At 42.9% G+C, this 27,704-nt stretch overlaps 1 protein-coding gene and 1 long non-coding RNA gene across 2 annotated transcripts; both read right to left on the bottom strand.

The window, feature by feature from the left end:
• Window positions 1-2,509: 2,509 nt before the first annotated feature.
• Window positions 2,510-12,021, bottom strand: LOC148148910 (uncharacterized). Its single transcript, XR_015758351.1, has 2 exons — window positions 11,770-12,021; window positions 2,510-3,095 (listed from the first exon to the last, which is right to left on the bottom strand). It is a non-coding gene; the product is annotated as an uncharacterized LOC148148910 (long non-coding RNA).
• A 1,515-nt stretch (window positions 12,022-13,536) lies between these two features.
• On the bottom strand, window positions 13,537-21,511 carry abracl (ABRA C-terminal like). Its single transcript, XM_043695340.2, has 3 exons — window positions 21,376-21,511; window positions 15,274-15,340; window positions 13,537-13,909 (listed from the first exon to the last, which is right to left on the bottom strand). Exons 2-3 carry the CDS (start codon window positions 15,332-15,334, stop codon window positions 13,725-13,727), a joined length of 246 nt encoding a protein of 81 aa, XP_043551275.1. The 5' UTR covers window positions 15,335-15,340; window positions 21,376-21,511; the 3' UTR covers window positions 13,537-13,724.
• Between the last annotated feature and the right edge of the window lie 6,193 nt (window positions 21,512-27,704).

Raw genomic sequence — 27,704 nt, forward strand, 5'->3', positions numbered from 1 at the left:
AGGTTGCCCCCTAATACTCATTTATTCCAGTTTTGCTAGGACTGTTTGATGCCACACCTCGTCGAATGTGACCATGTTATCAAGGGCTGTCACTCTCACCTCCTTTCTGGAATCCAGTTCTTTTGTCCATGTTTGAACCAAGGCTGTAATGAGGTCAGGAGCTGAGTGGCCTTGGTGGAACCCAAACTGGGCATCACTGAGCAGATGCTGCTTGGTAGCACTGTTGATGTCACATTCGATGACTTTATTTACGATCAAGAGTCAACCGATGGGAAAGCAATTGGCTGGACTGGATTTGCCCTACTCTTTGAATACAGGACATACCTGGGCAATTTTACATCATGTCAGGGAGATGTAACTATACTGGAACATCTTGGCTAGGGCAGTGGCAAGTTCTGGAGCACAAGTCTTCAGTATTATAGAACCATAGAGTCATACAGCATAGAAACAGACCCTTCATCTCAACTTGTCCATGCCGACCACGTTTCCCAAACTAAACTAGCCCCATTTGACTGTCTTTGGCTCAAATCCCTCTAAATCTTTCCTATTCATGTACTTTTCCAAAAGTCTTTTAATTTTTTTAACTGCATCTGCATCCAACACTTCCTTTGGCAGTTCATTTCACATATGAACCACCCTCTGTGTGAAAATGTTTTCCCTCAGATTCCTTTTAAAACTTTCTCCTCCCACCCTAAAAATATGCACCCTAGTTTTGAGCTCCCCTACCCTAGAGAAAAGACCTTTGCTATTTGCCCTATCCATGCCCCTCATGATTTCATAAACCTCTATAAGGTCACCCCTCAACCTCCTATGCTCCAGTGAAAAATGTCCCAGACTATCCAGCCCAAGCCCATAACTCAAACCGTCCAGTTCCAGCAACATCTTGGTAAATCTTTTTTGAACCCTCTCCAGGTTAATAATATCCTTCCTATAGCAAGGAAACCAGAACTGTACTCAGTACTTGAAACGTGGCCTCACCAATGTCATGTACAACCTCAACATGACATCTTCTATACTCATCGGTCTGACAATGTCGGCAAGCATGCTAAACATCTCCTTAATCTTCAGTGTTGTTGGAGCTGCATCCATCCAGGCAAGTGAGGAATATTCCATCACACATCTGACTTGTGCCTTGTAGATGGTGGACGGGCTTTGGGAAATCAGGAGGTGAGTTACTCGCTGCAGTTTTCCTAGCCTCTGACCTACTCTTGTAGCCATTGTGTTTATGTGGCAAGTCTACCTGTGATGCAACTTTCAAACAATGATGTACCTGAACACTAGGTCTCTCTGTTCGACAACACTACCCAGGGCCCTACCATTAACTGTATAAGTCCTGCCCTTGTTTATTTTACTAAACTGCAGTACCTCACATTTATCCAAATTAAACTCCATCTGCCGCTCCACAGCCCATTGGCCCAATTGATCAAGATCCCTTTGTAATCTTAGATTACTTTCTTCATTGTTGACTATACCAACAACTTTGGTGTCATCTTCAAACTTATTAATCATGCGTTCTAAATTTCTTTATATAAATGACAAATTGTTTATATAAATAACAAGCAAAAGTGGACCCAGCACCGATCCCTGCAAAGCACCACTGGTTCACAGCTTCCAGCCAAAAAAAAACCTTCCACCATCACCCCCTGCCCCCTACCATCAAGCCACCTCTGCATCAAATTGGTGACCTCTCCTTGAATTCCATATAATCTGACTTCATCTGCCATGCAGAATCTTGCTAAATGCTTTACTAAGTTTCATTTAGACAATGCCTGCTGCTCTATCCTCATAAATCATTTTGATCACATCCTCAAAATACTCAATCAAGTCTGTGAGACACAATTTCCCACATACAAAACCATGCTGACTATCCCTAATCAGTCCTTGCCTCTCCAAATGAATCCTATGTCTCAGGATCCCCTCCAACAACTTATCCACTATTGATATCAGACTCACAGGTCTACAGTTCCTAGACTTCTCCTAACAGTCTTTCTTAAATAATGGCACAACATTAACCACCCTCCAGACCTCTGGCACCTCACTTGATCCCAGTTGCCTATACTTAATACAGTATATGACTCCTTCTTACTTTTGACCAGAGCTTCAATATCTTTATTCATTCATCATTCCCTAATTTTACCAGCCTTACCTTTCACTCTAACATATTGCCTCTGAATTCTTGTTATCTCACTTTTGAAAGCCTCCCCTTAGTGAGTCATCCCTGTACCTGTGAACAGTCCACTCCAATCAACTCTTGAAAGTTCCTGTCTAATACCATCAAAATTTGCCCTACTCTATAGTTGAGAAATTTAACTTCTATACAAGGCCTATCCTTTTCTATTACTATTTTAACGCTAATAGAATTATGATCACTGTTCCCAAAGTGCTTCCCCGCTAACACTTCAGTCACTTTCCCTGCCTTATTTCGCAAGAAAGGGAAGGTTTTGCCTCTTTTCTAGAACAGGTAATGAGAAGCTGGAAGTTGTTGTACACATTGCTAAGAATGACATAATTAGAATTAGAAAGGTTTTATTGTCATGTGTACTCAAGTACAGGATACAAGAGTACAGAGGAAAGTTTAAAATGTTGCCATTCACGGCACCATCTTATGTACAGTGTAGCTATGTACAAAACCATAGATACAAAATAGAAAAATAAAGAAATAAGTTAAAAGTTTAACATTCAGTATTAAGTCGTAAATAAAGAAATAAAGTTAAAAGTTTCAAAATTACAGTCCTTCTTTAGCCATGGGAAAGAGCTAAAGCTTTGCAAACTGAATATTGGAAGTTAGGTAAAAGGTTAAAAAGCAGAACCTCAAAGATAGTAAGCTCTGAATTATTGCCGGAATGTTGTCAGGGCCCTTAGCCTTTGCAATATCCAGTGCCACCAACCATTTCTTGACATCACGTGGAGAGAATCGAATTGGCTGAAGACTGGTCTCTGTAATGCTGGGGATGTCTGAAGGAGGCCAAGATGGATCACCCAGTCTGCACTCCTGGCTGAAGTTTGCTGCGAATGCTTTAGCCTTATCTTTTGCACTGATGTGTCAGGCTCTTCTGTCATTGAGGATGGGGATATTTGTGGAGCCTCCTCCTCTGCTGAATTGTTTAAGTGCATGAATCAGAAAACAATAGCATATAACTACATTAAGTAACCAGGAAAGACAATAGAATATTATCATTTATTACGAGGGGAATTAAATTCAAAAGTTCTTCAGGGCACTGGTGAGACCATGTCTGGTTACTGTGTACAACAGTATTCCTGATTTAAGAAAGGATGTAAATGCATTAGAAGCAGTTTAGAGATTTATTATGCCAATACCTGGAATGCTGGTGGGTTGTCTTATGAAGAAAATTAACAGGCTAGGCTGTAGCCAGTAGAATTTAGGTGATTTGAGTGAATAATATAAGATGCTGAGGGGTCTTAGCAGGGTATATGTAGAAAGGATGCTTCCTTTTGGGGGGATATCTTGAACTAGGGGTCACTGTTCAAAAATAAATGGTCACCCATTTAAAACAGCAATGAGTTTTCTCACAGAAAATCACGAGTCTTTGGAATGCTACTCCTGAAAAGGCAGTGGAAGCAAAGCGCTTGTATATTTTTATGGTTTTGTTAGCAAGATTCTTGATAAACAAGGAGGTGAAAGATCATCCGGGACAGACGCTAATACCGAGTAATCAGATCAGCCACGCTCTTACTGAACGACAGAGCAGGCACGGGTGACGTACTCCTGCTCCCAATTTGTGGGTTTGTACAGGATTGAACTGCTTGGGGCAAAGGCTATTCAGGGGAGATTTGATAGCATTGCAGAGGATTGTGGCAGAATTGGATGAAATGGACAAGGAAAAGGTCTTCTGATGGGTCAAGGACCAGATGTAAACGTTTGGGATTGAGGTGCATGTGAATGTGCTCTTTTACACAGCGAGTAGCAAAATCCGCCCCGTGAAGATAGTGAAAGGCAGACAATCAATGATTTGGAAAGGAAACTGCATGGATGCTTGAGAGAAACAAACTTGCAGAGAAACAAGGATACAGCGGGAAAATGGGGATGATCCATGTGAGAGGTAATTTCGGTTTAAACTTTAAGATGTGCCTGGACCACAGACTGGTCTATAATAAAAGACAAAACTTTTGTTTCTTTTCTAGAACATTTTATATACTCAAAAGTAGAATAGTTTAAATTGTGCAGAATGCTGACAATTTGTGAGCAGAGTAAAAACAAACAGGCCCTTGATTGATGAAACCATTAACACAGGCGGGAAGGATGAGTCCTTGACTGATAAGACTCCAGGATAGGGGAACGACTCGAGAGACATCTGTTACAGATTAAAGCCTTTGACTGATAAGACTACAGGGTGAGAAAAACAACAACTTTGGAGACTCTGGAGCCTTTTGTTGCAGACTTTGTGATAAGAATAATGATGTTTTTAAGAATGTGAACCTCATGGCTTGTTGGAGCCAAGGAGAGGAGGGACTTGTGCTGTATATAATGGGAGACTTTGTAAGCCTCAGCGCGCCTTTTCTTCAAGGGTGCCCGACTCTGCAGACTTGACTTGTTAATAAAACTTTGTTTTCCTGAATTTGTCTAGAGCGATTATTGAGAAGCGATTTTCGTTTCTAACAATCCAGTTGCTTTACAAAGAAAAATACCTACCTTCTGTATCATTGTGACTCTATGACTCGTGCGCTATTAATACATTTCAAGTTTACAACGCCACCTCCCTTCAGTTTCCCACAACCAGGTCCACGTGCCATCTGTGCATACCAAGGAGAGTGAGAGTAACTTGTACCGTATGCCCTCTTCCAAATGTGCTTTGAATAGTCACAAAGGCAGGCTGGTGATTTCTCAGGCTTTAAGCAATAGCCTGGCCTATAATTGATCATTCTCCCTGAAGTAACTCTAAATGAGCTTGTGTTCTGTTTTACCTGGAAACTGGCTGCAAAGTACAAATCACCTTAAAAACAAATACAATGCGAGATAAATAAACTGCACCATAAGATTTCTAAAATGGTCTTGACGACTGAGTTGTATTTGTATTCCTGCAGTACAAAATAATTCCTTGTCTAATCCTTTTGAAGAACAGGGCATATTTTGAATTTTGGCACATCTCCCTCAGCATTATTCATTGTGAGTCAGACAATATTCTGCTTTTAGCAAGGTTTACAATAGAATATAGCAGATTTATTAGAGAAGCAGGCATGACACTCACAGGACATCACGGGGCCAGGAGATCGCAGCACCCAAACACCATAGCATCCAAACATAACGAGAGCTAAACAAACCACATACGAAGAGTTCATTGTATAAATCAATGTTCATTTGTGCAGCAGGAGTTGTGCTTTTAAACAATTCAACATTGGTTGGTTCTGAGTCAGGATTATGTTCTGTCAATAAAGGTGTGTTATTATCCACTGTTGGTGACTTCCTTCTTCAGATCTCCTACAGATGTTACTGCTGATTGCCAACTCATTTCAATGCCTGCTTTCTGATGTTCAAAGGAAGTGATGACAGGCTAGTCTACCTTGGAAGGCATCACAATCTGCCAGGCTGCCCTTCACCACACCACAGATAGCAGGCTGTGGAGGAGGTCGTTAGGGCCGACTGCCTGCCCCTCTTCCGCGGTTACGTTAGAGCCCGGGTGTCTCTGGAAAAGGAGCACGCGGTGTCCACCGACACCTTGGAGTTGTTCAGGGAGAAGTGGGCGTTGCAGGGAGTGGAGTGCATTATTTCCCCCTCCAACTCTACTTTGCTTTGATCCCTGCCCTCCCCTTCACTATTTGATCACACAGCATTGCCCTTTGATGTGAAGGGCACTGCTTGTCACTGGCCACTCAGGTGTTTCCTTTCTTCCTGGTGGCGGAAACTGAATAAAGATTCATGCACCTTGTGTCTTTCACTGTGTCTCACACCTGCACACACACAACATGGGTGCTGGGGGAGAATAAGCACTACCGCTGTGAATGCTTATATTTCCCCAGCACCCATGTTGTGTGTGTGCAGGTGTGAGACACAGTGAAAGACACAAGGTGCATGAATCTTTATTCAAATTTCCGCTGTTAGGCGGTAGTGTGCGTAAAAAGGGGGGAAAAAATAAACAACAGTGTCAGAGGTTCTATTCACTCTGAGAGCTGGCTAAAAAAAACGATAAACAGGAGTATAAGAGGTCTGCTCACTCTGAGGTAGCTGGGTTAGTGTCAAGGAATCTCCACATGTAAATAAAGACCATAAGACATAGGAGTGGAAGTAAGGCCATTCAGCCCATCAAGTCCACTCCGCCATTCAATCATGGCTGATAGGCATTTCAACGCCACTTATCCACACTCTCCCCATAGCCCTTAATTCCTTGCGAGATCAAGAATTTATCAATCTCTGCCTTGAAGACTTTTAACGTCCTGGCCTCCACTGCACTCCATGGCAGTGAATTCCACAGGCCCACCACTCCCTGGCTGAAGAGATGTCTCATCATTTCCATTCTAAATTGACCTCCTCTAAATCTAAGGCTGTGCTCCTGGGTCCTCGTATCTCCACCTGACGGAAACAAATTCCCAGCATCCACCCTTTCTAAGCCATGCATTATCTTATAAGTTTCTATTAGATCTCCCCTCAACTTTCTAAACTCTAATGAATATAATCCCAGGATCCTCAGCTGTTCATCGTATGTTAGGCCTACCATTCCAGGGATCATCCATGTGAATCACCGCTGGACACACTCCAGTGCCAATATGTCCTTCCTGAGGTTTGGGGCCCAAAACTGGACACAGTATTCTAAATGGGGCCTAACTAGAGCTTTATAAAGTCTCAAGTAGGATATCGCTTCATTTATATTCCAACCTTCTTGAGATAAATGACAGCATTACATTTGCTTTCTTAATCACTCAACCTGCAAGTAAACCTTTAGAGAGTCCTGGACTAGCACTCTCAGATCCCTTTGTAATTTGGCTTTATGAATTTTCTCACTGTTTAGAAAATATTCCATGCCTGTATTCTTTTTTTCAAAGTGCAAGATCTCGCATTTGCTTACATTGAATTTCATAAGCCATTTCCTGGACCACTCTCCTAAACCGTCTAAATCTACCTGCCTGTCCACCTAACTTCATATCATCGGCAAACTTCGCCAGAATACCCCCAGTCCCTTTATCCAGATCATTAATATATAAAGTGGACAGCTGCGGCCCCAACACTGAACCCTGTGGGACACCAGTTGCCACCGGCTGCCATTCTGATAAAGAGCCTTTTATCTCAACTCTCTGCCTTCTGTCAAAAAGCCAATCCTCAATCCATGCCAGTAGCTCACCTTGAACAGCATGGGCCCTCACCTTACTCAGTAGCCTCCCGTAAGGCACCTTATCAAAGACTATTTGCAAGTCTAGGTGGATAACATCCACTGGGTTTCCCTGGTCTAACTTACTTGTTACCTCTTCAAAGAATTCTAACAGGTTTGTCAGGCACAACCTCCCCTTACTAAATCCATGCTGATTTGTTCTAATCCTACCCTGCACTTCCAAGAATTTAGAAATCTCATCCTTAACGATGGGTTTTAGAATTTTACCTACAACCGAGGTTAGGCTAATCGGCCTGTAATTTTCCATCTTTTGTCTTTAAAGGGTGAATCTGTGACAGGATACTGACCTTTGTGCAATTATTTCAGCAATCAAGAGCCATATTGTTTTTCTCTCTCTTTTCTCTCTTCACTCTATACCCTCACATCATCCCCCCATCCACTCCCCAATACCCTACAACAAACATTTTGATTTGATTTGTAGCTAGTGTGGCCACCATACAATGCGTAGTGTCACAGAGTGATAGAGATGTGCAGCATGGAAACAGACCCTTCAGTCCAACTCATCCATGCCGACCAGATTTCCCAACCCAATCTAGTCCCATATGCCAGCGCACAGCCCATATCCCTCCAAACCCTTCCTATTCTTATATCTTCCTATCCAGATGCCTTTTAAATGCTGTAATTGTACAGCCTCCACCATTTCCTCTGGCAGCTCATTCCATACACGTAACACTCTCTGCGTGAAAAAGTTGCCCCTTAGTTCTCTTTTATATATCTTTCCCCTCTTACCCTAAATCTATGCTCTCTAGTTCTGGACTCCCCAAACCCAGGGAAAAGACCCTGTCTATTTGTCCTATCCATGCCTCTCATGATTTTATAAACCTCAGTCTCCGACCCTCCAGGGAAAACAGCCCCAGCCTATTCAACCTCTCTGTATAGTTCAAATCCTCCAACCCTGGCAACATCCTTGTAAATCTTTTCTGAACCCTTTCAAATTTTGCAACATCCTCCCTAAAGGAAAGAGACCAGAATTGCACGAAATATTCCAAAAGTGGCCTAACCAATGTCCTGTACAGCCGCAACATGACCTCCCAACGCCTGTACTCAATACCCTGACCAATAAGGGAAAGCATACCAACACCTTCTTCACTATCCTATCTACCTGCAACTCCACTTTCAAGGAGCTATGAACCTGCACTCCAAGGTCTCTTTGCTTCCTAGGACCTTACCATTAAGTGTATAAGTCCTGCTAAGATTTGCTTTCCCTAAATGCAGCACCTCACATTTATCTAAATTATAAAATCTATACTACAGAATCACAGAATTGTTAGTGTGCAGGGGGCCATTCAGTCCACTGTCCCTATACTGGCTCCATTACCTCGAATAAAATCATTTATTTATTGTCATGTGTATTCAATATAAAATACAGTGAAAATGTGCACCGTCATCATACATAGATACCATTCACATTAACTTAGAATAAAAAAAACATGAAGAGAGAGTCCAACCTTTCCTTCTCTGTTGCTACAGTTCCACTCTGGGCTTCCTAGCCCACGACAAGCCACCACCAATCTCCAGCCTTTTGCCCAATATTGCTACACATTATCCTCTATCCAAATAACCAGCCATTCATCAGTAGTCCCTTGCAGATCAAGAATGACCCTCATCCACTCTCAAGGTGAGTCCATAGGTGGCTGTACTGACCAAATAACCATCCAATGCCCTTTTGAATGCCTCAATTGAACCTGCCCCATTACTTTTTCAGCTGAAGCATTCCACCTGAATTACTCTTTATGGTTTTAAGTCCCACATTTTCCTGAAATCCCGATTGAATTTTTTTGTGACTCTTTCCCATTATAGCCCCTAGCATTTGTCATTGTCCTCTATGTGTACCCTATCAACCCTGTATCTAAATGATAAAGATCCCTTTCTTCAGCTTTCGCTTTTCTGGAGAAGACAGCACAGCCAGGCTAGTCTTCACTGACAGTTAAAATTGCTCAGTATAAGGTGCAACTGTTGCTGTATGACTGGGTGTTTTAACACTGCTCTATTGTGGTGTCACCACTTCACATTCCACGCTTACTAGGCAGCCCCCAGAGCACCACGCAAAACGTCATTAGCTATACTATGAAGAATAGAATTGTTTCGGAACAAAATTTCTCCACCATGAAATGTGGCATTATGTGCCCTGGCTGTTTTATCTCCACAGTTGCTCGGGTAACAAGTGCTAATGTCGCATTTGAAATTGCTAAGTATTCCTCATGCGGCTATTTATACTAGAAGTGCTGTCGTTAAATGAGTTTCGTAAATGTTTCCAGCTATAGGATATTACTACTGAGAATTAGATTTAAACTTATATAACACCCAAGATAACTCAGAACAGTCAAACCACTTTTACAAAGTGCTGGAGTGTAGGAGACATGCTGGCCAATTTTGTGCACAACAGCTCTCAGAAACAGCAACACAATAATGACTGTAGAATCTGTTTTGATGATTTTGGCTGAGGGATAAATTTTGGTTGTGTCCTTTAAATGGCAAATAGGATCTGAGAGGCAGGACTGTGGGACATGGAGACAGAGGTGGGAGGTGGTGTAGGGTGAGGGATATGAGTGATGAGAAGGGGGTATGGGACAAAGTAGAAGGGATGGTAAAAAGGTGTTGGAAATGCGGATGGCAACGGGTGTAGGAGATGGGACAGGAGATGGGAGTGGGTGTGCGAGATGGGACAGGGGATGGGAGAAGGTTGTGGGAGATGGGACAGGGGATGGGAGAGAGTGTGGGAGATGGAACAGGGGATGGGAGAGGTATTGGTGAAGGATATGAGTGATGGGAGGAGAGTGAAATGATATATAGAGAACGGGAGAAGGGTGTGGGAGATGCGGATAGAAGGAGGGTGTGGGATGAGAGACACAGGGAATGGGAGTGCAGCATTCTATTGACAGTTTTTGAATATGAGAACATGAAAAGGACCAGAATAGACAAAATTGTCATTTGACCATGTATGATTTTTGTCAAAATTCCACTTTCCCATACCTTGGTTCCCTGAGCGCTGAACATCTACCTATCCCAGCTTTGAATATATTAAATTGTGGATCTTCCGAGTGTCTGAGTGAGGGAGCTTTTCCTTGTTTCTGTCTAAATAAGCAGCCCCTTATCCTGAGGCTATGCCATGATCTAAATACCTCAGCCTGGGTAATGACTCATCATTGTCAATCTTGCCAAGACCTTTCAGAATCACAATTGGAATGTCAACACGATTAATGTGCTGAAGTCACTGGAATGGAACCTCAACCGATACCTTTTTACCCTCAGAGGCAAAAGTATTATCCCAATTGAGACATTGCTGACACTGGTTGTGTGAGAGATGGAGAGGGGGGTTACGTAAAGGGAGGAGAGGGGAATAATGTCAACTCCCGAGAATGGACAGATTTGGATCAGGTAACATTTTCATATTTGAGAAGTGTTCAACCCAGTTTTAACCAGGTCACTTCCAGTTTCAACAACATTGGGATATGCAGCAGCTGACCAATCCCCCATGTGGGTCAATTCAGTGAAACCTTTTAACAAAGCGAATCCCTCCATTTTTACAGAGTATCATTCCTCCACATCAGCCAGTGATTCCTGGCCTCAGGAAATTTGAAATAAAGTGAGATAGATCAAATCCTTGAGTCTAAGTGTATTTACAGCACTGTTTGTGTGGCATGTATATACCTCCAACCCACACTCTCTCAAAGATCTTCCAAGCAATTGACTTGCACTGATCTCTCCCCTTCAACCATAATCTAACACCATCTTCAACCATGATCTTCTACATCGATCACGAGTTCTGACCCATCTAGTCCCTGACAGCAATCTCTCTTCCTTGGTCCTTGGCTGAAGTCCTGTGCCATGTGTTTTCTCTTGTGATAGGCCATGTGTAAATCAGGATGCTGTCCAACAAGAGAACATCAGGAAGAAAATTAAAAGACCTCTTGTAGGTAACAGATCCTCCTATGTTTATTGTCCAGGGTTCCTGCATTTTCCAGCTCCACCCTACTTCTTCCATATAACTATCAAGATCAGAACTTCCTGGGGTTGATGTTCCCATGTATCTGCTGTCCTTGTTCTTCTCAATGGATAGCTAGTCATGAAGGTTAGGTTGCACGGGATCCAGGGTGAACTAGCTAATTGGATTCAAAATTGGCTCAATGTTAGGAAGCAAAGGGGGATAGTTGAAGTTTGTTTCTTGAACTGGAGGCCTGTGACTAGTGGGGGTGTGCCAGAGGGGTCAGTGCTGGGACCTTTGTTATCTGTTATTTACATATATGATATGCATGTGAACGTACAAGGCATGACTAGTACGTTTGTGGATGATACAAAATTAGAAGGTACCGTTGATAGTGAGGATGGTTATCAAAAAAGAATTTATCGCCTTGATCTCTAGTTTATTTACTGAACTTGCGCCAAAGTGACTGAAATCAAGTTTAGGCACTTCACTGAATGTGCACACCTTTTACTGAGGTATCCCCATTTACTGGAGCTCAGAAACAGAGCTCTTACTGAAAGTCCAGCCACTGCTGAGAGGCATCTGTCAGGCAGGTTAGCTTCACTAAGAGTACCGCAGGTCAATTCCAGAATAGGGAGAAGGCTGAAAGGAGCAGACACCAACATCCTGCACTCAAACAAAAACAAAAACACAAGTTTAAGTATACTCTGTTCTTCTAAATTTGGCAACGGAACTTGTCCCTCCTTCCATCCTCCATGTCCCACATTCCACACATTTTTCCCATCCCCTGCCCCCATCTCCCACACATTCTTTCCACCTTCCTCTCCCCAACCCCCTCCCATCCCCATTTCCCACACCTTCCTCCCGCCCGCATCCCCATTCCCACACATTCTTCCCATCCCCTGCCCCATCTCCCACACATTCCTCCTATCCTCTCTCCCACACATTCCTCTTGCCCACTGTCCCCATCTCCCATACATTCCTCCTGCCCCCTTCCCCATCTCCCACACATTCCTCCTACCCCATCCCCATCTCCCACACATTTCTCCCACTCCCTGTCCCCATCTCCCACACATTCCTCCCGCTCCCTGTCCCCATCTCCCACACATTCCTCCCGTCCCCTCTCCCACACATTCCTCCCGCTACCTCTCCCCATCTCCCACACATTCTTCCCGCCCCCTCTCCCCATCTCCCACACATTCTTCCCGCCCCCTCTCCCCATCTCCCACACATTCTTCCCGCCCCCTCTCCCCATCTCCCACACATTCTTCCCGCCCCCTCTCCCCATCTTCCACACATTCCTCCCGCCCCCTCTCCCCATCTCCCACACATTCCTCCCGCCCCCTCTCCCCATCTCCCACACATTCCTCCCGCCCCCTCTCCCCATCTCCCACACATTCTTCCCGCCCCCTCTCCCCATCTCCCACACATTCCTCCTAACCCCTCTCCCCATCTCCCACATTCCTCTTGCCCCCTGTCCCCATCCCCCACACATTCCTCCTGCCCCCGTCCCCATCTCCCACACACTCCTCCTGCCCCCGTCCCCATCTCCCACATATTCTTCCTGCCCCCATCCCCAAATCCCACATATTCTTCCTGCCCCCATCCCCAAATCCCACATATTCTTCCTGCCCCCATCTCCCTCACATGCCTCACCCAGTCTCTTGTCCCACCTTCATTCCTCCTCTCACACCCTCCTCCCATCCCTGACTCCATCTCACACACCCTCCTCCCTTGCCCATTCCTTCTCCTATACCAACCTCCCATCCCTCATGCCCATCATTTTATACCCTAGTCCCATCCTCTATCCCCATCTCTCACACCCTTTTCCCATCCTCTGTCGTTCCTCCAACATCTTTCACCCAATACTCATCCAATGCCTTTCAAAGTTTCCAGAAGGAAGACTTCACTCTTTGTTGGTGGAATGTCAGGGCTTCAGAAAAAAAGGAGGGCAGAAGACATTCCTTGAGTCAGACAGTTGTGGAATTGGCCTGAAACGTTTTGCCTCAGTCACTATGTTAACATTAAAGGCTTGATTGGATAGGTGTATGAAGGAGAATGGATAGAGAAGGGTAAGTGATCAGGGACAGTAAATATAATTAGGAATATCTACTCACCTGTAGGATTAATGCCAACATTGATTGGATGGGACAAAAGGTGTTTCCTGTGTTGTATGTCTTATACATGTCTATGAAGTGAGATAATGTTTCACTGCAGGGTTGCAAAAGAGATTTTATTTCTTAAAGGACCATTTAAAAAATGCATCCAACCGGCAGACAAATATCATTTTATTGCTGTGGATTCCAAAGCCACTCAACTGAAATGCACAAATTAGAAATCCAAGATTTCAACAGTATTATAAATTAAATGTCAAAAAATGTTTAGTCCTGGTTACAAACCCATCCCAGAGATTTCGGATGTTGCTAGTGCTGCAGGCGCAATCTGGAGTCAGCCCATCTTCAATCCGTTTCTAAGATAATGTCAACATCGTCATGAACTCCTTGAAGCAGCAGTTCTCCAGCGAAGTTGACCTTCTTCTTCTTTTTTGCGGCTCTTAGGGTGCCAACCAGGGCCTCAAAAAGATTGGTGCATTTATCATCAGAGAACAGCATTCCAAATTTCACCCTAATTTTTCCATCTGCACCTGGACATAGTACAAGAATAACAGAATATCAGGAGGTCCACACTTCATGGTCCCATCTATACACCTGTATCACAGTTCTTTCACAGTTTGATGTTAGCAAGACAGAACTCATCCTATGCAGCCCCACCAAGAACTTCACATCTCAGAACCAGAAAGAGGCCATTCAGCCCCTTCTGTTCTGTCATTAAAGTAGATCACAGCTAATCCGTACTTCACTCCATCTACATGCCTTGGTTCCTTGCATTTAATACTCTTGCCTAACAAAAATCTGTTCAGTTTCAACATTTTCAATTGACCATCCAGCCTCAACACTTTTTTTGTGGAAGACTGTACTATCCTTTATCAGACAACATGAAGGGGTGATCAGCCAGGAATATATTCTAAAGCTGCACCCTTTTATTCTCTCTAATGATCTCATCAAATCCCTTCATTATCTTCAACACCTCAACTGAATCATCTGGTCATCTACTGTAATTGAGAGAAAGCAGCAAGAGCATTAAGAGTTAATTATATACAGAGGTCTGGGGTTATTCGTGGCTAGATTTCTGAACCTGAAAGATCACACTGAATCACTTGGGTTTTTAACACCGTCTGACCAATCTCATGTGTGTTTTTGGTGCCAATGCACAGATTAGCAAATCCACTGAATTCAGAATGTGAAGTTTCAATTTCTAACTGACTAGGCAGATACCATGAACAAACATTAGACTGCCATAATCAGTGAAAGTTATTAGAAAGAGTAATTAAATAAAATTTCAGCTTTGATCCTATTACTAAGCTTTTTCAACACTCTCTCCAGTCACCTGTGAAGTGTATTTTTCAGTTTTACTTAACTAATGGTTGAGTAGAAAGGGAGAAATCAAGGCTAATATTTGTAGGCTGTATGGAGGAAAGAGCAATGGCTGTATTCTAACCGTGGGGTATACCTTGTAAGTTGAATTACTATCAGGACTGCAAAAGGTCCTTGAGACCTCCACAATAGTTGATTTAATTAAGGGTCTTGATGATGTTCCATTTCTTAATTCCAATATGGCTTCCATGATTCTACCATATTGCTGGCATAAGTCTTCTGTGTCTCACTGTTATACTTGGAGCAGTGAAGGCTATTTGGCCCATTCAAACAATTCACTTTAATCTAATTTCCTTTGGCAGAATCCTACTAAGCCTCCTTCACTGTACCACATCCCACCAAAGATGATCTTGCCTGCTATCTATTTATATTAGGTGCCTATAATGGCCAATGCTTTCTGTTCTTATCCTAGGCAGAACCATGTGGTTAGGTCAAAGACAAATAATTAAAAAGAAAGATCAAAATGATGTTTTATGGCTTTGTTAGGAGTTAGAAGCCTCCATAATTCACTAACCTGAAGATCCAAGACGACGAATCTCTTCGATTAGAAGATCGATCTCATGTTCAGTATTCATTCTCACCTGAAAGGAGTTAATCATCGTTGTTAATGTGTTAAAGACTATTCTTAATAGTTTTACACCAATTAATTTGAATTATCCTATGGATTTGTACAGGTCTTAGAACAAAGTTAAGAAGACACTGATAGAAGAGTTGAACATTCTGAGGTGTTCTCACAGAAACTGTTTCTTCTGGCAAGCGGATCAGAGCACATAGTTTAACATTCTTGACAAGATGAGTTTTTTTTAAGTGCAGTGATTTGTTAAGAATTGGGTCTTCAGTTGAAAAGGAAGAATTTGAAGGGAACTGAGGAAAATTGCAGGGAGTTATATTGCTCTTTCAAAGAGTCAGCATAAGCAAACCACTTATTTCTGTGCTGTGTGATTCTGGAAGGATTGTACCAATGGAAGTAATTGCCCATGTAAGTTGCTGAGGATAAGACTAACAATAGCATAACATTTGCAAGCGTATGTAGAGTGGGAGAAAGCTCTGTTTCTGCCAGCATTCAAAATCAGCAGTAACCAATCACACTAGATTAGATTACTTACAGTGTGGATACAGGCCCTTCGGCTCAACAAGTCCACACCGACCCGCCGAAGCGCAACCCACCCAGTCCCATTCCCCAACATTTACCCCTTCACCTAACACTACGGACAACTTAGCATGGCCAATTCACCTAACCTGCACATTTTTGGACTGTGGAAGGAAACTGGAGCACCCGGAGGAAACCCACGTAGACACGGGGAGAATGTGCAAACTCCACACAGACAGTCGCCTGAGGCGGGAATTGAACCTGGCGCTTAGTCAATTGGCGCTGTGCGGCAGCAGTGCTAACCACTGAGATACCGAACACACAAATAAGATTAAAATGAAAACAAAATGTTATGGATCCAATGTTAGCTTAATTCAGTGGGTAGCAGATTCACTTCTGTACCAGATGGCTGTTGGTTCATGCCCCAATGGAGATAGGCACTTACTTTAGGTTGACACTCCGAAGGGAGTGTTAAACTTTCAAAGATGCTGCCTTTCACATGAGACATTGAACAAGGCCTCATGAGACGAAAAGATAGGAAACAGAATTAGGCCATTCAGCCCCTTCAATCTGACCCACCATTCGATATGAACTGCTAATATGGTTCTCAACCTTATTTTCCTGCTGTTTCCCCTTAATCTTTGTTCTTCTTACTAATCAAGAACTTATCTCTTTCTCTGTATTTAAGAAAGGACCATAGAATTCACACAGTAGGGTTCTATGATTCTCTCTTAAATGTAGTCAATGACTGCAAGTTCAGGAGAACTCGAAACGTTTTACAGAATGTTCTTGTTCAGCAATGGCCTTGCGTAACTCAAGCTGTTGGTGTGGAAATTGACTAAGATATTCAATAAAGTGAATGACTTATAATAACAGAGCAAAATTGTGACCTTTAGTCCTTGAAACAGATAGTGAATTTCAATATTAAATAAGAGGAATAATACTGTTCTTCAGTCCAACAGGCATTAAATCTTCAGCAAGGTTAGTTGACATTTATCACATAATGAAAAGTCAGCGAAACAGACATTTGGGACAGATTGCCTGTTTCTGAGATGTAAATTCTAAGCAATTCTATGCAATAAAGGGTTCCTTATCTGTTTGATAAAAATGCTGCAGAATACAAAGTCTCTGAGGTTATTTTTATTTTAACATATTATCTGGCATGATAAGAAAACATAGCTCCTGCTCAAGATTGCAGAAAGGCTTCCAATCTTGAACTGAGTTCTGGAGAAGGGTCACTGGACTCAAAACGTTAACTCTGTTTTCTCTCCACAAGTGTTGCCAGAACCTGCTGAGTCTCTCCAGCAATATCTGTTGTTTGTTTGTTTCAAAATCTCCAGTATCCACAGTTCTGGGTTTTATTTTGATCTTGAAGTCTGATTTATAATTGAGTATGCTAGCATAGTAATAGGATCTACAGTAATCGGACATCTTCCTGGGTGGTGGTGTACAAGAAAAAGTGACACTATGAATAGGCTCAATTTATCTTGTCTCTGATGCTTAATCAATTGTCTCCTACGCAGTATGTACTAGTGAATGTCAGACAAGGATAAGGCTCGTCTTCACAATCATGCCTATCATCCGGACAGTCAACACTGACTTTCTCAGTCCCAAGTCTAAGTACTAAGTATTGTGGGGTTTAATATCCAGTTATTGTGGTGGGGGAAGGGACAATTCGATCATTGATACTTATCCAATGATCCCACAACCACTATGTTGTACAGCACTCCCAAATTTCACTCCACAGTGATCAGTCATTCCAATGAGATACCGCCTAGCTATCTACAATGTGGCAAATCAGTAATGGACAACTGGAGATGCAAAATTTCATTTTATTCTTGACAAACATTGATAACGATTTTAGTAGGGGAGGCCAGTGATGGGTAATGAAGATTCTTAGTTGGCCTAGCCCTTTATTGGTCAGTGCATTGAGTATAGGAGTTCAGACATCATGTTGAGGCAGTATAGAACTTTTCAAATATTGCTTTCATTTCTGATTTCCTATTTTAAAAAAGATGTTGTTAAACTTGAAAGGGTTCAAAAAAGATTTACAAGGATGTTGCCAGGGTTGGAGGGTTTGAGCTGCAGTGAGAGGCTGAACAGACTGGGGCTTCCTTCCCTGGAGTGTCACAGGCTGAGGGGGTGACCTTACAGAGGTTTATAAAATCATGAGGGGCATGGATATGGTGAATAGCCAAGGTCCTTTCCAGGTAGGAGGGTCCAAATCTAGACAGCATAGGTTTAAGGTGAGAGGGGAAAGATTTGAAAAGGACCTGAGGGGCAACTCTTTCACGCAGAGGATGGTGCATCTATGGAACTAGTTGCTACAGGAGGTGGAGGCGGGTAAAATTACATTTAAAAGGCATCTGGATGAGTATAGAAATAGGAAGGGTTTAGAGGAATATGGCCAAATAGGACTAGATCAGTTTAGGATATCTGGTTGGCGCAGACATACAACATAGAACATTACAGTGCAGTATAGGCCCTTCGGCCTTCGACGCTGCGCTGACCTGTGAAATCAATCTGAAGCCCATCTAACCTACACTATTCCATTATCATCCATATGTTTCTCCAATGACCACTTAAATGCCCTTAATATTGTCTGTGCAAAGAAACTACCTCTGACATCTGTCCTATATCTATCACCTCTCAATTTAAAGCTATGTCCCCTTGTGCTAGCCATCACCATCCGGGGAGAAAGGCTCTCACTGTCCAACCTCTCTAACCTTCTGATTATCTTACATATCTCAATCAAGTCACCTCTCATCCTTCTTCTCTCTAACAAAAACAGCCCCATGTCCCTCAGCCTTTCCTCGAAAGACCTTCCCTCCATACCAGGCAACATCCTGGTAAATCTCCTCTGAATCCTCTCCAAAGCTTCCACATCCTTCCTATAATGCAGTGACCAGTACTGTACGCAATACTCCAAGTGCGGCCACACCAGAGTTTCGTACAGCTGCAACATGACCTCATGGTTCCAAAACTCAATCCCTCTACCAATAAAAGCTAACACACTGTATGCTTTCTGAATAACCCCATTAACATGGGTGGCAACTTTTTAGGATCTATGTACCTGGACACCAAGATCTGTCTGCTCATCTCCACTGCCAAGTATCTTACCATTAGCCCAGTACTCTACATTCCTGTTACTCCTTCCAAAGTGAATCACCTCATACTTTTCTGCATTAAACTCCATTTGCCACCTCTCAGCCCAGCTCTGCAGCTTATCTATATCCCTCTGTAACCTACAACATCTTTTGTCACTATCCACAATTCTACCAACCTTAATGTCTTCCGCAAATTTATTAACCTACCCTCTATACCCTCATCTAGGACATTTATATAAATGACAAACAGCAGTGGCCCCAAAACAGAACACCACTTGTGACTGAACTCCAGGATGAACACTTCCCATCAACCCTCTGCCTTCTTTCAGCTAGCCAATTTCTGATCCAAACCGCTAAATCATCCTCAATCCCATGCCTTCATATTTTATGCAATAGCCTACTACGGGGAACCTTATCACATGCCTCACTGAAATCCATATACACCACATCAATGACTTTACTCTCATCCACCTGTTTGGTCACATTCTCAATGAATTCAAGAAGGTTTGTGAGGCACGACCTACTCTTCACGAAACCATGTTGACTATCCATAATCAACTTATTCCTTTCTAGATGATTATAAATCCTCTATCTTATACCCCTTTCCAACACGTTTCCCACAACTGAAGTAAGGCTCACAGGTCTATAATTACCAGGGTTGTCTATACTCCCCTTCTTGAACAAAACAAAAACTCTGCTTCTAAACACCACATGGATAAAGTGCTGACTTTCCATTCTAATACAGTGGGTCTGTCACATTACATTTATATTATAAACAAACAGTTAAACTGGGATTCACAAGCTATTACTGCTAATTATACCTACTGCAATGTTTCCAGATTGCGCAACGACTTTGAACCCTTTTTTAGATTACATTCCCTACAGTTTGGAAACAGGCCTTTTGGTCCAACAACTCCATACCGACTCTCCGAAGAGTAACCCACCCAGACCCATTTCCCTCGAACTAATGCACCTAACTCTATGGGCAATTTAGCATGGCCAATTCACCTGAACTGCACATCTTTGGACTGTGGGAGGAAACCGGAGCACCGGGAGGAAACCCATGCAGACACGAGGAGAATGTGCAAACTCCAAGAGGCAGTCACCCGAGGCTGGAATCAAACCTGGCATCCTGGTGCTGTGAGGCAGCAGTGCTAACCACTGAAACATCGTGCCACCCTTCTGCCACCTTGTCCGTAATGTCATCATGTGTGAGCAAAACAGTGTTAGGTGCATTAGTCAGGGATAAATGTAAGGGAATGGGTCTGGGTGGGATACTCTTCTGAGGGTCGGTGTGGACTTGTTGGGCCAAATGGCCTGTTTCCACACTGTAGGGAATCTAATCTAATCTAATCTTGGATCGAAGGGTGTTCCTGTGCTGTATAACTCCATGAATTCAAACACTATATCTGTGCATCAGTTTTGTTCAAGGGGATGGGCTGCTCTTAAAAAAGGACTTGTGCAAAGAACAAGTTGGGGCAGGTTTTGTTTGAACAAGTTTTAATTAAATAAATGCAGTGAGTGCTTCAGGGCAAGTAGATACTCCTCACATGATGCAGATGTACAGCTTTTGAAGTGATTTCTGCATAAACTCATTCTAATCCCCAACATCCAGACTAACTGAACTGGGAGTTGCAGCATAAATCTGATCAGTTCGACTGTCTCCCTAACTCAAGTTCAACTTGAAAAAAAAATACAAGGAGATCAATGGGGAAGTGATGAGTTTTATAGGAGACTACATCAGAAGGGGGGGGGGGGGGAGAAGTGAGGATGAGGAACAACAGCAAAGTGGGAAGGAGAGATGGGGACGGAACCGTGGAAAAAAGGCAGGGGCGAGGGGGAAGAAGGAGTGGAAAACGGCGTGGGGTAAAAGGTGACCAAAATATAAAAGGAGCCAGGCGATTGTACAATGCATACAACACATTTCACTCACACACACACATAAGCAAAATGTGAAAGTGAGTCTTATAAGTAGTGCCATGCTTGGCTCCCTTAAGATATTGGGAAGTGGGGCACTGTAACATTTAGACAGGGTGTTGCGTCCGGTTCATGCCTCGATTCACACGTGATATTAATGTAACCAGCACGGAAGTAACCCGCCTTTACCAACATCCCGCACGGAACACAGCCGGACATGAATTATACATTATACACAGAACACCTCCCTAGAAATGTCGCACCACCCAGAACCAATCTCGGTCACTGAACCAAGGATCCAGTTTTAAAAAATCCCCACTCGAGCTGCACTGTCAGAATGAAAAGGCAAAACGCGATCGCTTGTTGCAAAATCGGAACATAAATGTTTGCTAATTTCAGCTGTTTCCAGCGCTTTAATTCCAAACCAATCTCTCTTCTCTCAGAAACAACTACCTATTCATCCCACATAATTTCGTAAAAGCAAGAGGATAAATCTACATACTTCAGTTTTCTTCTGTCTCTGCTTCGTTGGTTTATGTCAAGTAATCAACAAGCAACAGCTCGAGTACAGGAAGTGTTAACGATGAGGAAGTTCAGAAAAAGATCGGCTGCTCGGGCTGACGTCAGGAAGCTCTTTCTGTGAGTTTCAGCGGATTTCCACCAGGGTTTTTATTTGTTCACATCCTCCTGGAGAGTCCTGTGTGAACGGTGTTGCATGTCTTTTCCGTTGTGTGACTCTAATTCTGATCCGTTTTCGGTGAGATAATTGATGTTAATCAAGGTTCCAAACGCAAATTGATATTCGCAAAGATCACCTTTAAATACTCGAATGCCAGCGCCCCCCTGCAAGTAGTGACACATACCTAGGAAGCCCTGTAAATACTGGCACACTGCCAGGGATACCCTGCAAATATTGACAGAATCCCGAGACCCCCTGCAAATGTTGACACTTTTCCGGGGATATCCTGTAAATATTGACACATAATCAGGAACTTCCTTTAAATATTGATATTCCCGAGGATGCCTTGTCAATATTGAGACACCCAGGATGCCCCTATAACTACTAACAGTTTGTGTAGTCCCTTATAATATTAGCATATTCCCAAAGGTCTCCTGTTAATATTAACACATTCCAAGGGGACCCCTTTAAATATTGACATATTCCCAAGAAACTCTAGCAAAAATATTGACAAATATGGCCATAAGAGAGAGGAACAGGAGTAGGCCAAATAGCCAATTAAACCTGCACCACTGTTCAACAACACATTCCCATGAATTAATAAAAAAGCACTCCAACTTCATGAATTATCTTGTGCATATGAATGAGTGAATCAGAAGGAGTCAGCCATTCAGTCCTTTAAACCTGCTCTGTCATTATAGATGATACTATTGTAACCTCAAATCCATATTCCTGCCTATCCCTGATTACCTTTTAACTCCTTGCTTAACAAAAATCTATCCACGCCTATCTTAAAAATATTCAAGGACATAGTTGTGGAAAAGAGTTCCACAGACTCATGATCCTGAGAGAAAGGATTTTGCCTGATTTGTTTTAAAATGGGACACATTTGTTCTAGACTATCTTATAAGAGGAAACATCCTCTCGAAATCTACCCTATCTAGATCTTTCACAATTTTGTTTCAAATTGCTTTTTCGTCCTCTAAACTTCAGCTGATACAAGATGAGTCTGTCCACCACAGTACGTGCCACCATCTGCTCTCTGATTCCTCATACTAATTCTTTGCTACTGCAGCTACCTCCCACTGAGGTTCTACCACTCTCCCTATTGCATTAACATTGTCTCTCACCTCAGTCTCACCTGCCCCAAACCACCTACCCCCTCACCCCGTGATCTTTGCACAGTCTATTAATTTGTACAAGTCATCACTTGCCACCCCACAACCTCTACGCCCCCCCCCCCCCCGCCCTCAACTTACAGCTGTGCCAGACCCTTTAATAACTCCCTTTCACTAAATACAGGAGAAGATCCAAAACGGGTGGTGGGCTCTCCAACATTCAGGACCTTGCCCCTTATGAATGGCTCATGACCCTGATTGCCCATGCAGCTGACTGTGTTTAAGTCAGGCTAAAGGGCTTATGCCTGAAACATCCACTCTCCTCTCCTCAGATGCTGCCTGACCTGCTGTGCTTTTACCAGCACCACACTTTTCGACTTTGATTCTCCAGCATCTGCAGACCATACTTTCTCAAAGTGTTTATCAAGCCAATGTCAGTGCTCTGCAGTCATGACAATCAAGCAGAGCTATTGGAGTATACAAAAGGTGACATCTCAGGTCAGACACTGAAATCTGTCTCAGAGTTTTAACCTGGCATCAGGCTGGTTTTATTCTGAAAGCAGTAATTTATAAGATTCCACACTGATTGACTTTGACTACAAATTATGTGTTTTTTGAATAAAATAGAATGTATCTGCAAATAAACAAACATCTTGGATGAAATGATTCACCCCATAGATTTGTGTGTGTGAGAGAGAGATGGAGGGAAGGAGGGGGTGAGATAGAGTGTATGTGCTTGAGAGAGTCTGTGTATCTGTGTGTGAGAGAGGGTGTGCGAGAGAGGTGTCTGTGTGAGTGTGTTTGTGTGAGAGTTTGTGTATGTATGCATGTGAGACACTGTGAAAGCAAGGAAGGTTTTACAGATACAGAAGTGTGGTGGGGTGACCTGTTCATGACATGAACCCAAGATCACTGTTCAGGCTGTCTTCATGGGTATGGAACTTCTCTGCTCAGCCATTTTGCATTGTTGTGTATCTCAGAGTCCACCCTGAAGGACACTTACCTGAAGATCATAGGCTGAATGTCCTTGACTGAAGTGTTCCCCAACTGGGAAGGAACATTCTTGTATGGTGATAGTTGCGCAGTATCCATTCATCCATTGTTGTGGAGTCTGCATAACCTTGCCAATATACCATGCCTTGGGGCATTCTTGCTTGCAGCATATGAGATAGATAACGAGAGACACAAAGATGTACAGCACGGAAACAGAACCTTCAGTTTAACACATCCATGCTCACCAGATATCCCAACCCAATCTAGTCCCATTTGCCAGCACTTGGCCCATTTCCCTCAAAACCCTTCCTATTCAAATGCCCATTCAGATGGCTTTTAAATATTGCAACTGTACCAGCTTCCACCACTTCCTCTGACAGCTTATTCCATACATGCACCACCCTCTGTGTGAAAATGTTGCCCCTTGGGTCCCTTTTATATCTTTCCCCTCTCACCCTAAACCTATGCCCTCTAGATCTGGACTCTCCCACCCCAGGGAAAAAACTTTGTCAATTTACTCTATCCATGCCCCTTATGATTTTATAAACCTCTTTGAGGTCACTCTCAGGCTTTGACGCTCCAGGGAAAAAAGCCCAAGCCTATTCAGCTTCTCTCTATAGCTCAAATCCCCCAACCCTGGCAACGCCCTTGATAATTTTTTCTGAATCCTTTCAAGTTTCACAACATCCTTACAATATGAAGGAGACGAGAATTGCACACAATATTCCATAAGTGGCCTAACCAATGTCCTGTACAGCCCAACATGACCTAACTCCTACACTCCATGTTCTGACCAATAAAGAAAAACATTCCAAATGCCTTCTTCACTATCCTATCTACCTGTGACTCCACTTTCAAGGAGCTATGAACCTGCACTCCAAGGTATCTTTGTTAAGCAAAACTCCCTAGCACCTTACAATTAAGTTTATAAGTCCTGCTAAGATTTGCTTTCCCAAAACACAGCACCTCGCATTTACCTAAATTAAACTCAATCTGTTATTCCTCAGCCCACTGGCCCATCTGATTAAGATCCCATTGTACTCTGTGGTAACCTTCTTCGTTGTCCACTACACTTTCAATTTTGGTGTCATCTACAAACATACTAACTATACCACTTATGCTCACATCCAAATCATTTATATAAATGACGAAAAGTAGAGGTCCCAGCACTGATCCTTGCGGCACTTTACTGGTTACAGGCCTCCAGTCTGAAAAACCCTCCACCATCACCCTCTATCTTCTAACTTCGAGCCAGTTCTGTTTCCAAATGGTGAGTTCTCCCTGTATTCCATGAGATCTAACGTTGGTAACCACTCCCCCAAGGGGAGCCTTCTCAAAAGCCTTGCTGAAGTCCATATAGATCACATCTACTGCTCTGCCCTCGTCAATCCTCTTTGTTACTTCTTCAAAAAACTCAATTTCATGAGACATGATTTCCCATGCACAAAGCCATGTTGACAATTCCTAATCAGTCCTTGCCTTTCCAAATACGTGTGAATCCTATCCCTCAGGATTCCCTCCAACAATTTACCCACCACCGATGTCAGGCTCACTAGTCTATAGTTCCCTGGCTCATCCTTACCACCTTTCTTAAATAATAGCCAACCTCCAGTCTTCTGTCACCTCACCTGTGACTATTGATGATACAAATATTTCAGCAAGAGGCCCCACAGCTTCCCAGAGTTCTAGGGCACACCTGATCGGGTCTAGTGGATTTATCCACCTATATGCGTTTCAAGACATCCAGCACCTCCTCCTCTGTAATATGGACATTTTTCAAGATGTCACTATCTATTTCCCCACATTCTATATCTTCCATGTCCTTCACCACAGTAAACACTGAGGGCAAATACTTGTTTAGGATCTTCCCCAACTCCTGCAGCTCCACACAAAGGCTGCCTTGCTCCTCTTTGAGGAGCCCTATTCACTCCCTAATTACGCTTTTGTCCTTAATGAATTTGTAAAAACTCTTTGGATTCTCTTTAACCATATTTGCCAAAGCTTTCTCATGTCCCCTTTTTGTCTCCTGATTTTTCTCTTAAGTATATTCCTACTGCCTTTATACTCTTCTAAGGATTCACTAGATCCCTCCTGTCTATACCTGACATATGCTTCCTTCTTTTTCTTAACCAAGCCTCAATTTCTTTAGTCATCCAGCATTCCCTATACCTACCAGCCTTTCCTTTCACCCTAACAGGAATATACTGTCTCTGTACTCTCGTTATCTCATTTCTGAAGGCTTCCCATTTTCCAGCCATCTATTAATTTGCAAACATCTGCCCCCAATCAGCTTTTGAAAGTTCTTGCCTAATACCGTCAAAATAAGCGTTCCTCCAACTTAGAACTTCAACTGTTAGAACTGATCTATCCTTTTCAATCACTATTTTAAAACTATAGAATTATGGTCGCTGGCCCCAAAGTGCTCCCCCACTGACACCTCAGTCATCTGCCTTGCCTTATTTCCCAGGAATAGGTCAGGTTTTGCATCTTCTCCAGTAGGTTCATCCACATACTGAATCAGAAAATTTTCTTGTACACTTAACAAATTCCTCTCCATCTAAACCCTTAACATTATGGCATCCCAATATAATGTTTGAAAAGTTAAAATTCCTTACCATAACCACCCTAGTATTCTTACAGATAACTGAGATCTCCTCACAAGTTTGTTTCTCAATTTCCCATAGACTATTAGGGGGTTTATAATACAATCCCAATAAGGTGACCATCCCTTTCTTATTCCTCAGTTTCACCCAAATAACTTCCCTGGGTGTATTTCCAGGAATATCCTCCCTAAGTACAGCTGTAATGCTATCCCATATCAAAAACGTCACTCCCTCTCCTTTCTTGCATCCCTATCATTCCTATAGCTTTTGTATCCTGGAACATTAAGCTGCCAGTCTTATCCATCCCTGAGCCACGTTTCTGTAATTGTTATGATATCCCAGTCCTATGTTTCTAACCATGCCCTGAATTAATCTGCCTTCCCTGTTAGGCTTCTTGCATTGAAGTAAATGCAGTTTATCAATCTTATCTTGTTTTCTGCTTTGTTCCTGCCTGCCCTGACTGTTTGACTCGATTCTTTTCTGAACTGTCCCAGTCTCAGTTTGATCTCTTTCCTCAGTATTTCCCAGCCACCACCCCCCCCCCCTCCACCCAACCACCCCACACCCTCCCGAGCGGCTCTAGCAAATCTCCCTGCCAATATATTAGTCCCCTTCCAATTCAGGTGCAATCCGTCCTTCTTGTACGGATAGTTCTATCCCAGAAGAAATTCCAATGATCCAAAAATGTGAATCCTTCTCCCATACACCAGCTCCTCAGCCACGCATTCATCTGCTCTATCCTCCTATTCCTATCCTCATTAGCTCATCGCAGAGGGAGTAATCCAGATATTACTAATCTCAAGGACCTCGTTTTTTAATTCCTGCCTAAAGTTCTAAATTCTCCTTTCAGAATCTCATTCTTTTCCCTTCCTACATCGTTGGTACCAATGTGTCCAATGACCTCCTGTTGGTCAAATTACATGAATATCTGCTGTGAGCATGGTGGGTGGTGTTTCCATGTGTGACAGTAGTATCCAAGTCAATGATCTGATATGTTTTGCAGAGGTTACCACGGCAGGGTTATGTGGTGTTGTGTTTGATGTTGTTTTGAAGGCTGGGTAGTTTGCTGCGAACAATGGTCCTTTTAAGGTTTTGCGGTTGTTTGAAGGTGAGAAGTGGAGGAATAGGGAAGATCTTGGCAAGGTTTTCATCATCATTGATGACATATTGAAGGCTGCAAAGAATATGACGTCGTATCTCCACTCGGGGGAAGTACTGGATGACAAAGGGTACTCTATCAGTCGTATCCTGCGTCTGTCTTCTGATGGGGTTGTTGCAGTTTTTCACAGTGGCATGTTGGAACTGGTGATCGCTGCAATAAAGTATCTTTGCAGCAACATTGCAATGCAAATGCTGGTGCACCCCAATGTATAGCTTAAAGTGGAGAACCATACTATAAGTGAATTGGAGAAGTGCCACGATGATATGATGGGCTGGC

Source organism: Chiloscyllium plagiosum, unplaced genomic scaffold (genome assembly GCF_037043375.1).
Source record: "Chiloscyllium plagiosum isolate Xiang-an unplaced genomic scaffold, Cpla_swu_hap1 HiC_scaffold_10, whole genome shotgun sequence".
Classification (NCBI taxonomy): domain Eukaryota; kingdom Metazoa; phylum Chordata; class Chondrichthyes; order Orectolobiformes; family Hemiscylliidae; genus Chiloscyllium; species Chiloscyllium plagiosum.

Bases quoted from the DNA above. Each gene is read 5' to 3' on its own strand.
- abracl (XM_043695340.2), bottom strand. From the start codon at position 15,334: ATGAATACTGAACATGAGATCGATCTTCTAATCGAAGAGATTCGTCGT. The intron at 13,910-15,273 runs GTTAGTGAATTA...TACTATGTCCAG, and splicing joins TCGTCGTCTTGGATCTTCAG to GTGCAGATGGAAAAATTAGG.